Source organism: Asterias amurensis, chromosome 8 (genome assembly GCF_032118995.1).
Source record: "Asterias amurensis chromosome 8, ASM3211899v1".
NCBI classification, from domain to species: Eukaryota; Metazoa; Echinodermata; class Asteroidea; order Forcipulatida; family Asteriidae; genus Asterias; species Asterias amurensis.
This window is the reverse complement of record NC_092655.1, coordinates 7,236,954-7,250,125: the sequence shown is the minus strand read 5'-3', so window position 1 is coordinate 7,250,125 and position 13,172 is coordinate 7,236,954. Positions and strand designations below refer to the sequence as shown.

The 13,172-nt window shown below is 37.6% G+C and overlaps 1 protein-coding gene across 1 annotated transcript in view; it reads left to right on the top strand.

Annotated features, from left to right (window-relative positions):
* LOC139940429 (uncharacterized) overlaps positions 1-13,172 on the top strand; it is a 141,305-nt gene that overhangs the window by 60,227 nt on the left and 67,906 nt on the right. The window contains exon 9 of the mRNA XM_071936671.1: positions 2,791-3,516. Coding sequence (XP_071792772.1) covers positions 2,791-3,516 — 726 coding nt within the window. The remainder of the gene's footprint in view (positions 1-2,790; positions 3,517-13,172) is intronic.

Sequence of the window (13,172 nt, the reverse complement as noted above, 5' to 3'; positions counted from 1 at the left end):
CTCATTGTCTATTATTATTGTTGTCTATTATTTAAGTCCATTATCATCACTTAGTATAATTCCCTTAAGTTGTTAATTCCCAGACAAAATGGTCGGAAGAAAATGTCCATTTGAGAATGTACACAAATAAACATGATAAATGAATTTGTGTAACATGATAAGACAACCTAATTTCGGAACCCAATCATCTGAGGAAAACGCTATGAATTGGGGGGGGGGGGGGGGGGGGGAGGGAGTGAAGGGGAATTACCCCCAGCAACTTGTGGCATTTAAATCAAAGCTGTTTAGTTAGAAGCCATACTCGGATTTCAACAGAAAAGAAAATACATTTTTGATTTAATGGTTTTGGAAATGCTGGCTTGGCAATGTAAGCAGGCGTTGGAAAGGTTACGACGCTTCCTGCGTCAGAAACAACTCTCTAGTAATTCTCTCATTAACCCGAGTGGTGTTGGGTTGCAAAGTGAAGTCAACAGTTTTGCTAGGGGAAATTGTGCAATAGAATGCTGGCTATGAAGTTCACTAATCATTGAAGTTACGCTGAAAGTGATTGCGGGGAATATGCGTGTTGTCAGCCAGGCTAGTTTTTACAGAGCCTGTTTCACGGGAAGCAGTCGTGTCTAGTTAGTATGCTGGATTTGCTCATCGTTGAATGGTGGTTCTTTGTATTGTGGTGGCCAAGTGAAGAAACAAGTATGTCATATTTTGTTTGATTTAACATTTAAATTGATTGTTTTATTTTATTTTGCTATCCTCATGCAGTTTTAAAACAAACCAAGTTTGAAAAGTCATGATTATTTTTGCGGGAAAATAAATCTCACCCTGTAAAAGTTTGTGATTAATTTTTCTGCAAGTTTTTTTATTCACATCTAGTTATTTTGATTAATATTCGCTGACAATTGTTTTAGGCAAATGATGTCTGTAATCTTATTTGAATGAACGATAGTGAGATTCTGTTTTAAAAATGTAGGTCCATGTCTATGTCATGATGAAGGGCCTATACATGTATATCTTTTTTCCCGCAGGACTTGGGGGAAAGTACTGAGTATACAGTGCTTGCACACATCGGTGTATGGGTAAAAACCAAAGTTAATATTCTTTATCCATGATGCAATATTAACATCTCTTATATTGTTGCTGTACCCACTGCCAAAACATAGGATTCAAACTGCCTCTAGCCACCGGGCAATCTCGGTATACAGTCTAGTTGGTAAGACACTGCTCTAGAATTACAAGGGTCGTGGGTTCGAATCCCAGCCGAGTTATATGCCTGTGATATTTTTTCACAGGACTTGGGAGTGGGACAGCACTGAGTATACAGCATCTGTGTATTGGTAAAAACCAAAATTAATATGGCCTATATGGCGATAAAAAAACAATTTAGGAAAGTAAACATTTTATAGATCACAATAGTACAATTCACTTGAACTTAAAAACATGACTTTTGTTGTTTTGGGGGGGTTCCCACTCATTCATTAACATTGTTTACACAGGAATCCTAAGTAGGTTTTTATTACTTGATATGTTAATGCTTTGTTCTTGTAGCATATTAACATGATCCAGATCAACATCTTTCAGAAAATGACAGTTACAGTTCCTGTGGTCAGTGTCTCCATGAGTAATCATGGAATTTTTTTCTTTTTTTGACAGAATGAGACTGAGAGTAATAAGGGAATCAATGTGTGGTGAAGAGGTTTTCAACTAGTGGTTTTACCCCGTCGAGGCCTGGTTCTTGATAATTTTACCGAGACGTAGTCGAGGTAAATTATCAAGAACAAGGCCTCGGCAGGTTTAAACCACTAGTTGAAAACCGATTCAACACACTTTGATTCCCAATCATAAATACCTTTTCGGTCAAAAAACATCAGCACTTTTTGGTCAAAAAGTAAAATAAATGCAAAAATTATAATTGTTTAATGATTTCTGTCAACACAACACCCCTCCAGCTATGAAATGGTAAAGCCCTCTGGTAAACAACTCCTTATAAGGAGATTGCTGTGCGCGTCGCACGTATCGTGTGATGTGGCACAACTGTTCCAGCCGTTGCTCTTGACCAATAGGAATGAAGAAACTGTCTTATAAGCACAGGTGCAAGCTCGCGTGTCACGCCCATGTTTCAAGACTTTTTACTGGTGTTGTATCATCCGTTCAAACACCCCCACCTGATGCCCTCTCGACCAATCAGAATGGATAAACTGTCTTAGGTATTTATGAATGTAGTTTGCAGTAACACCTTAGTTGTCTGTTAGGAGTTGTTGTGATTTTGAAACGCAGTGGTGCCAAAACACTATGATCAGTAAACGGGAACATAAGCATACTGATTAAAATACTTATAGAAAACACAGTGTAAGATTTCATACTTCTGTCATGACTGTTTCAAGAATTATGGTCCGTGTTTATGTTTCATCTTCAAGCTTCAAACAAATATACATCGTTTTTGTCTGAGATTGGAAATAGTGTGTCAAACTTGCTGTGTGTAAATTAAAGAGTACATTGTAGGACATCCAATTTTTTACTGACAATACTTCTTAAGTTATGAACTATTTTGTAGGGTGTTCAGACATGTCAGAAGATACACAGAAAAGACACTGGGACATCCTTGCAACAAACATTAATCAGAGATCAACTGATACAACCTGTCTGAAAATGACATGCATGTTGCCCAATTTAACAAATTTTGTCTTCCAACAGCTGTTCAGTGGTGACTAAACCTGTCAAAAGTATTGTGTGGGTTGGTTGTGAAAGCTGCAAACACTCTTTCAAAAATTGTTTTTGCTTTGTTTCTAATCTCAGTTGAACAGAGAGATTATTGAGGAGCATCTCCCATGCAGTCAGGAGGATGCAGTGAAACTAGCTGCTCTGCAGCTGCTCTCTGACTCACCAGGCCAAGCCTTGTCTAGCCAACCCCATCATCAACACCACCAGCAACAGATGATGGCTCTGACTACCCAGCAGACTGTCATGGGTCTCCCGACCGTTACATTGGATCTCCCTGCTGAGGACGTTGAGACACCCATTATTGATGATTTTCTTGAGGATGCAACATTTAGCCGTCAGGGTTCCTCCACCACAGATGGCACGCTTCACCTTGGTCATCAGCATCCTCATCCGGGTCTTAGCTCAGATGACAGATATGGAATCTTGAAGACCTCTGGGCCATGTAAAGTCCCCAATACTGAGGACAGTCCATTACGGACCGGAGTTGTCTTATCTGGAGGTGGCCCAACTGCTATCTCCTCACACTCCACAGCTGGCATTCCTGAGGAGGCAGCGGAGAAACTCTGCCTGGATAGGGTGAAGAGATGCCTTCCCCGCGGGTATACTAACATCCGGGCTGTGCAGAAGTCTGCTAAGAGGTGTTTTCAGTGTTACTCCAGCGCTCTGGTGGATGTACATGATCCCTCGGAGCGGAGTTCAAGGGCAAAGCAGATGTACGTTGAGTTTTGCAAACAGTTGCCTCTCTATGGGAGTGGGATGTTTCATGTGAAGGAACTGGCCGGGAGCCGCCTTAGGAAAAAGGTAATTCATCTTTTATCAGATTTCATTTCCCCATCTCCCTATACTTCCCCCCTCCTGTGATCCTTTACAAAAGTTCATTTACTTTAGAAACAATAAATTAATAAGTTTTCAAAATGTGTTTCTGGAATCAGAATCAAAGAATTTAGTATATAGGCTGTTATTAGACCTTTCCTGTTTGATTGTAAAGCAGTCAACGCAGATCAGTGTAAAATATTCTCTGAGTGTGTGAGGTTATAACAAAAATCTACAATTTAACAGTTTTAAAAGGTTCTTATGATGTGGCCAAGGTAAAAATAAATTAAGTTTATGTATGTTTAATTTGACGATTTGGATGGTAAGATATTTGATATTTTTGATTTACATTTCTGTTTACTCTAATACTGAATCTTACTACTCCGGATGATACACACCAATTTTTTTCTGGACTGGCCTACAGCGGAACATTTTCTACACCTGGAACAACATCGGAGCACCCTAATTGTTTGTATATTGCATCCTTTGGACGACTGTCGTTGGTTCCATTCTCTAGCATGCTCCTTAAATGCTATGCTTCGTTCCACCTGCACAAAGAGGGATACATGGTTCTGGAACCTATGCTCATACTTTCCCTTTTTCATGAGAGTTATTGCATGTATCCAAATGTTAGACCTTTTGTATGTACAAATGCGGCATGCAAGAAAGGACAGGCATCCACCATTGGTATCATTGTATTAAGCTCAATGGGAGGTAAGTCTGAGCATTCCAAGATTCCAGCTTACCATGGAAGATTATCGGCCCATGGCTCGTGGCCGAGGTTTTGCACGATGCACAGTGAGTGCCTACTTATTCTTTATATTTCCGTACAAGACAAAAGCAAATCTCAGTGTTAATTATAAGACCCTCTGTTGTCTTTCCTTTGTCAAGTCAGTGTTTTAATGTGGCAATGATATTTTCAGTGGAAAACAAGTATTTCATAAGCTCCATAAACTAAAAAAAACAAAAACATGCAGGGCATTTTCTTCAAAATACCAACATGAAGTGGTTAGGTATGTAAAAGAGCTTGGCTTTAGGATTTAGTGACAACATTAAAACATACTCTCATAGGAAATTCCATTCTGGGCACACTTAACAGAGTTTTATTGTCAGTTTCTTAACTTGGGTTATAAATTTAGCAGTCTTGATATAGACCAGACCATCTGGTTAAACCTGTCAATTTTCCAAGATGAGACTTCCTGCAGTATTTTAAACATGATACGCTATGTATTGTGCTGATTAATACAGATCCCGTGGTGTCGAGTCAAAGTAGGGTTTCAAAAGGCAGTTTAATTCCTTTGTTTCAATTAATATCTCAGATGTGCAACTTGATCAATGGAGACTTATGAGAAGTGTTTTGAGTATCACATCATCAGAGACAACTTTTTCTAAATGAATACAATCAAAAGTACTACATGTAAGTAGGCCCTGAGTCTCAGTGTTGATATGAGAAGTTTTAAGCCCTTATTCATAAATACCCTGGACAGTTTCTCTAATCATATTGGTGGAGAGCGTGTCATGTGGGGGTGTGTAAACGGTTGATAAGGACACAGCTGAAGCTGTTTAGTCCCGGCTGGCTTCGCGTGTTGGGCACGCAAGCTAATGTACGCCAATTTAAATTACCCGGAACGCAATTCATAGCTATTAGTAACAGCACGTAATTTGTGTGTATAGCGGGTATGCACACCGACCGACGCGCACAAAACATTTTTACAAAAGTTTTTTTAAATTTGCAAACGAAACAGTGTAACATTCTCTATAACGTGAGATAATTTTGCTTTTAACAAGGGCATTTATGAATGGGAATAAAAGAGTAGAGACTCATTCTTAAACGGCCGTTTAAAACCTTGCAGGGTAAATGGCCGTTTAATAACTTGTCGCCTATTCTTTTATTCCCTTAATAGTTAACTTGCTGGTACAACCAAGTGTAAAATTTGAAAGTGTAAAACTGCTCGTCTTCCGGAGAATACTTTTTAATCTTTGACAAAAATGAATGGAATATCAATTTTAAAGTTGATGAAGTTAACCTACTTTGATGATACATTTGTAAACCAATAACTATACCAAATCATGTAACAAAAACTAAACAGAAAAAGTAAATCCTTGTAGAAGTGAGTTTTATGTTTTGATGGGAATTTCTGTTAAAGGAACTGTTTAAAGGGGCACCAAGGCTACTAAAGCACATCTGCCATGTGGAAGTGTCGTGGCCGAGCGGTTAAGAGCACCGAATTCAAACTCTGGTGTTTCTGATCAGCAGAGTGTGGGTTCGAATCTCCAGCCGTGACACCCGTGTCCTTAAGCAAGACACTTTTAAACCATTGCTTTTCCTTCGGATGGGACGTAAAGCCGTTGGTCCCATGTGTTGTGTAACGCATGTAAAAGAACCCAGTACACTCTTCAAAAAGAGAAGGGGTTCGCCCTAGTGTTCCTGGCTGTGGCTGCTGTATGCGCCGTAGCATCTTGTAAACCCTTATAAGGTGCTAAATAATTGGGTCTCAAAATTAATCACTGCAATTACCTATCTTTCTGAAAGTTTGTATATACTCAGCGCCTTGAGTACCTTGTTTGGTACGTGCGCTATATAAGACTTTGATATTATTATTATTATTATTATTATTATTATGATCTTGGTCAATGCTTATTTCTAAGCCTGTCTCTGACTATCCTAAATTTGTTTGTAAATGTTTCGTCAAGAACATACATGACAGATGTGAAGAAAAACTTTGGGTTGAAATCTTCAACACAAACAAAACGCAGGCGAGACCTGTAAAATTAAACTATTGATGGCACCTGATTCAAAGGCCAAATGGTACTTTAAAGAAATATCTGTCGCCATCAGCAACTAATAATTCCAATTGAGTGTGAATTTGCACACAGATAATCAATAGTAAGTCAGTCAAGCAAGCTTGATGTTAAACCTAATGACAGTTTACAAGAATTACCTGTCGCCTCAAGCAGCACAATATTTGTACAATAGCAACAAACAGATTTGTGGGGAAAGACCACAGCCCTGTGGTCTTGTTGCGGTTAGCTTTTCACTTTTGAGTGGGAGATTGTTGATGGTGACCACAGTGTACTTGATTTTATTATTTTAATGTAATTTCGGTGTGTTTGTATATTTTGGTCTGTGCCTGCTTGGTAGGAGCTGCTGCTGGGTATGAAGGAAACTGATGACAGAGATCATCTGAACTGATTTGGGTCAACATTATAATTCATTCAAATAGTCCAGTTTAAGCAAAGACATGACAAAGATCATCTGAACTGATTTGGGTCAACATTATAATTCATTCAAACTGTCTAGTTTAAACAAAGACATGTAAATAAAATGTAAATAATTGTCACACTTGCCACTGGATAAAGGTGCACAACTTAAAAGAACACGTTGCCTTGGATTGGTCGAGTTGGTCTATAAAAAGCATTTGTAACCGTTTATTATAAAATGTATATGGTTAGAAAGATGTTGTAAAAGTTGAATACAATAATCCACACAAACATGCCTCGAAATTGCACGGTTTTCCTTTTACCTCGTTGACTAACACAGTCGGCCACTTATGGGAGTCAAATTGTTGACCGATGTGTGTTATACTGTATACTCGGTACTTTCCAGAGTTCTGTGAAAAAAAGTCACATGCGTATCACTCGGATGGGATTCGAACCCATGACCTTTGCAATCTAGAGCAGTGTCCTACCAACTAGATATTAAACATCTATTAAACAATCAGCGATATTGACCCATGGATGCTTTTTGATATACCAAATTACCAACTGAAGGACAAAATCAAAACAAACAAACAAACAAACCCCAAAACAAACAAACAAACCCCAAAACAAACAATAATACAGATTATCATGCATTCTTTAACAATGGGTCGTAAAAGTGTTGTTTGATTTTGATGAAAATCTTTCTGATAGATATTGGTTGATCAATGATATATAATGTTGTACATGCTATAACTCAATGGTCTAGTCAGCTTTCCTAGCACATAGTATCTCTCAGCAGGGGTTCCACAACTCTCAATCTCAGATCACGCTTTCTGACACAAGGCAGCTCCCTCCACTTTACCGAAGGAATTTGTTTTTCTTCAAGTGGTACCACTATCACTGCTGCGTGCTTGTGTCTCCCGAACACAGGTTCACCCCAGGTGAATGCCATGGGATTGGATTAAATAGGTAGCCTTGGCAAGAGCTTCAGTAAGAACCTTCTTGGAAAACAAAAATTACTGTGGAATTCTGAGTGACAAACATGGAGGACTAATAACTTGAAAACTCTTCTGAGTATGGAAGAAGACCTTGAACTTTTAGTGGTTGCATTCCTCAAAGATAGATTGGCAATTCATTAAGCTTTAGGGTAGAATTGGAATTTTGAAATTGGCTTCTTAAAATACCTAATGAAGAACTCTCCGTAGGGTGTTAAACACAAGAGACTCCCATATCTCTAGAGTCAAGTTTACTATAAATGATACAATTTTTTTTTAGAATATTGGTAATGCATGACTTGAAGGAGAAGTCAAGATGGATGTTAATGTGACAGGCGCTGTATTTTACCACATAAACACTGAAAACATAACTTGGTTCCTATACTGAAAAAATAGTTTGATTTTACTAATCTTTGTTTGTCATATATTTTAACGATTAACCAACACACTGACAATCGAGTGATGTAATTAAGTCTTTGAAAATGGTTTATTTTTACTAAGCAAATAACAAGATTAGAAATGCACAAACTGAATTAGTCAATATATAAATAAATTAATTAGTGCTACAGAAGATTAATAAGTCTTAAGTCGTGTTCTTGAGTAATTTATAACTAATTGGTCTTGTTCTTTTCTTCATTAGTCACTAAGATGGGGTGACAGGTCTTTTTCTTCAGCTGCGCCACGCATCTGGAACTCTCTACCACTTAATCTTAGATCTTGTCTTTGTACCACAAAATTCAAATCTCTCCTCAAAACTTATCTTATGTCACAGGTTTTCAAGGACTAATTTTGTTGTGTCTGTTTTGAACACCCAGCAGGGTGGATACATGCGCATTACAAGTCTTGTTATTTTCATTATTATTATTAGATTCATTCAATAAGGAGGAGGCGTTTTTGTTTGTTTCTTGTGATCGTTCAGTTCAACTTCAGGAAAGATGTCTAAAGTAAATTAAATCCCCATAAGATTTAAACAAAAACTTGTTTAACTTGTGAATAAGTTTTCAAGAATAGCGATCTAACAGTTTCTTAATGACTTCCAGTAAGAGTTTCAGACCTCAATTTTATCTGACGCAAAACAGGAACCCCAGGACAGCAACACATGAATTAAACTATTAACTATTGTAAACTTTGAAACTGTTGAAGCTCTCAATTCTCTTCAAACATTGAGTGAGTCAAAATGTGGTTAAACAGTAAGTTTTTTTTCTAGAAGTACATGTTCAACAACTGTGTTCACTTTCAGAAGTTTGAACCCCAACAGCTCTTTCTTGTTGTCAAAGCTAATAAGGTCAAACTCTGTTAACTTGATAGACTCCTAGCTTTTAGAATGAACATTGCTGGTTGTTGGTTATTTGTTCTACACCAATGCTTGTAAAGCCATCTTGACAGTAATACATCAGATTGGCTTAGTTGTTACTTCCCTGCCTGTCAACGTTGTGGACCCTGGTTCGAATCCCAGAGCAGAGCCTTTGTGTGTATACTAGCTTGTGAGTTCCTACGTGCTTAGTGATTCACCATTTACGTTTTCCTCCCATCATGTTTTGTTTTATTAATTGATTAAAGGCAGTGGACACTGTTGGTAATTACTCAAAATAATTATCAGCATAAAACCTCACTTGGTAACGAGTAATGGGGAGAGGTTGATAGTATAACACATTGTGAGAAACGGCTCCCTCTGAAGTGACGTAGTTTTCAGGAAAGGAGTAATTTTCCACGAATTTGATTTCAAGACGTCAAGTTTAGAGTTTGAGGTCTCGAAATCAAGCATCTGAAAGCACACAACGTCGTGTGACAAGGGTGTTTTTTATTTCATTCATATCTCGCAACTTCGGCGACCAATTGAGCTCAAATTTTCACAGGTTCGTTATTTTATGCATATGTTAAGATACACCTAGTGAGAAGATTGGTCTTTGACAATTACCAAAAGCCTTTGTCCACTGCCTTTAAGCCAGACGGTTAGGTAGTGTAGATTGAATTGGAAATGTATACACTCTTCAAAAACCCACTGATGAATCATACTAGTTTCTAATGTTACAACTCGATGAGTCATTATGAATCCAAGTAACTTTCAGCTTGGAAACCCAAGCCACTTCGAAACAAAGCCTCCCCCACAAGGCACAAACTTCTTAAAGTTACCCCTAAACAATGTATGGGATTTTCAACCCAAAAAGCTGTCTGGTTATAATCTTAACACCCTTACCAATCCACTATGGAAGTACTTCCATCTAAAAGTAAATATGGAAAGGTTTGTGGTAACACCATGTAATGACTCTCTCTAAATGAGTTAGGGTGGTTCTGAAAAGTGAATAGTTTATTTTGTAGATCTCCCTAATGACCATTGCTCGATTTCGGTCAATCAAAGGGGGTAAGGGGGGGGGGAAGTAAAAGTGAGAATCTTCTTGACAAATGAGCTTTTTATTTCATTGTCAACAACACTTGGTTCACCCCACCCCCCCCCCCCCCTAAAAAAGATATTGACAGAATAAGGAGACCACCAGCAAAAGGCTTTATAGTAGAAGCTCAGTTGGTAAAGCACCAGCATGTTAATCTGTAGGTTGTTGGTTCAAGTCCTGCTCTTGTAAATGTTTTTTTTGTTCAATTCCAAATCATTCATTATTCAATGAAATGTTCACAGGTTGATTGATTGGTGTGTAAAAACCAGAGGGTTTGGATGAATTTACTCTTCCATAGATAATTGTTGGGCAATATCCCTTTAAAGTCCATCATCTTAAAATGCATTTTCTCTAATGATGTGGTAAGATTACAAGTCTCTATCGTGACTCAGTTGTTGTAGGAAGCACCCCCTATTGTGTTATCCTAGGGCAAGTTTCTCCAACCTTGGGTTAGTTAACAATTATATTGACACCTGAGGATGTGAGCAGATTCTTAGAGAAACTTTAACCACAGTAGGTTTCCAACCTAGTCCGATGGGATCAGATTGCAAATATTGCGTCTACCCCCTGTTGGTTGGCTTCTGACTGGCTGCTGACTGTAGCCCAGTCTCTATAGCGTCCCCAAGTTCATTTGCCTGTATTGATTTCTTTCCCTCTGACCATAAACTTGTTCTAGTTGTAGCACTGTTTCTGACACAGTTTTTTGCTCTTTTGATTATTTAGAACCTTAAATATGTTTTAGGTTTGCTTATTAAGTTTTGTTTACCAGAAGATAAATTTCAGAGCACCAAAAAAGGAATGAAATCACCAAATTCACACAATAATCAAACAATAAATTTACTTCATAAATCACCAAGTTCACAACTTTATTTTAACTTATCAATTCTTTTTAACTTTCAAAGAGTGTTGTTTGGTCAGCTACATGTAGTTGTTGTAAGCTTTGATTTAGAAAAGGAAGTTTGTAATGAATATTTGCAGCCAGTCTTTTGTTTTCATCAACTTGAAGAACAATTTGTAACATGAGCTCGAAATCAATTATCAGTTATTAGCATCGGTTACATACATTTAACCAGTGAGTTATTTTGTATGCATGCAACCTTTTGGCCTTTGGTAATTCATTGCTGATAGTTTAAATTGTTCATTCGAATCATTACACTTGCCGTTACGATATTTTCACTTGTTCACTTTTTAAAATAATTGTTCCATTAAGTGAACTTGTTTTGGAATGCAGGTCACATTACGAATCCCGCATTATACTATTCTTGATAGCAGAAATCTTTTCTTTACTTATTAACTTAAAATTTATTATGAGATGTGGAATCCAATCTTTCATTGAAATGTAGGATAGGCCGGACTTTAGTCCTGTCCTTGAAGTGTTTTTGTTTGATTACAAAAGCCCCTTGACAAGTCTATGATACCAGAATCATATAACACCACACAGCAATACCTGGTGCCAACCATCACAGCGACGTATCATACACATCATACAAGACAAGAGCAACTTTTTTTCTATAAAGATTTGAGTTTTGCGTTTGAACAAGCGGGCGTCTATGAATATTAGATAGGATTTTGATGTGTACACACTGGGAGGCTACTGGCGGGGGCAATATAACACACTCCTGTTGTTAGGTTGGGGTTTGATTGACTCAAGATGACGGCCGATGATAAACCCACAAAGGTCAGTTAGCCCTGACTGTTTACACCCTGTCCGATAGATAAACACCACCAAGTACATACCCTACTGCAGTCAAGCTCTTGATCCCTGCACTTGGAAGACAACACACACCCATTTTGGTATTCTGAAACTTTTGAGCAGTGAAGACATCGCAACCAATGCCATGGAATCATTGAACTAGAGCATCTTTGGAGTGAACTTGGATTGATTTTAACATTCTTAAAAAGGATTACAACCACCAACTGTATTGATTGAAGGATTTAATATTAGTATGATCAACAGGTAAGAAAGTTTTCTTTCCACACAAACACCAAAGCTGGATTTGTGTGTTTGGTAAATTTCTAGTTGATGAGTTTTGCGTGCACGTTGAGTAGGTTATTACAATTGTTAGGCAAGGACATACCACAGGTTGTTTTGTTACATGTGTGTTGGGGAGTTGTGAACATGTCTAGGTTTTTTAAATCTCATCTTATGTGCATGGGGTGGTTTGATATCTTCAACATACATGCTCTTGGTAGAGGAAGAAAACACAAAATTGCAAACTGTGGACTTTATCCCTGGCTGGTACAGATTGTAAACTTGTGAGCCCCCAACTATTGTTTGAACGTAATTCATTTGAATAGTTGTGTACATTCCCATTCTGATGAGTGTTTGATCTAGTGCTCCAGGCATGCTCCAGGGGAGGATAATAGTACACATAATCATACTTGTGTAGGTCATAGTCATCTGTAGCATTCCATGTTAGATATTAAACTTAATTTCATCTTTTAAAGGCAAACCACATGATACAAAATACAGTTTAATAAATAAAGTTTGGGAAAGTATTGCAATATTATTTATTATTTTTACATCAGGGTTAAAGAATACATTAGATATATAGTTTTGGATATTGGTGGGCTTAGACAGTTTACATGAATAAACAAGAATACCTTTTTATTTTTATTTTAATTTTTATTTTTCCTGTGCATCACTTTTGATGCTTGCAAATGTTTGGCTCAGTCTTTTGATTTTTTTTAAATTGACACTGCAAACATTTTATGTTGATATTTTGTCCTGATTGTAAGGTTTTCTTTTGTAACTTTTTCCCCATTATCATCAAATACTGACATGAAAGTGATTGATTACCGTATTTTTACCCCCTTCAAAAGATAATGGTCTAGTGCACTCATAGTCCATTGATAAAGGCACGCTTTATTGGGTGAAACCTTTTCTTTTCTTATTGAGTTGAGGGTGGTACAGCAGTAGTATGTATACCCTAACTTGTAAACCAGTGAGCCTGTACATGTATGGCTTGGTTTATATGATCCTAGAACTTGTATAACATGCCTCTTTTTACCTGAGTGTCAATTCCAGAATTTAGGAAGAGTACTTCTAATATGATAG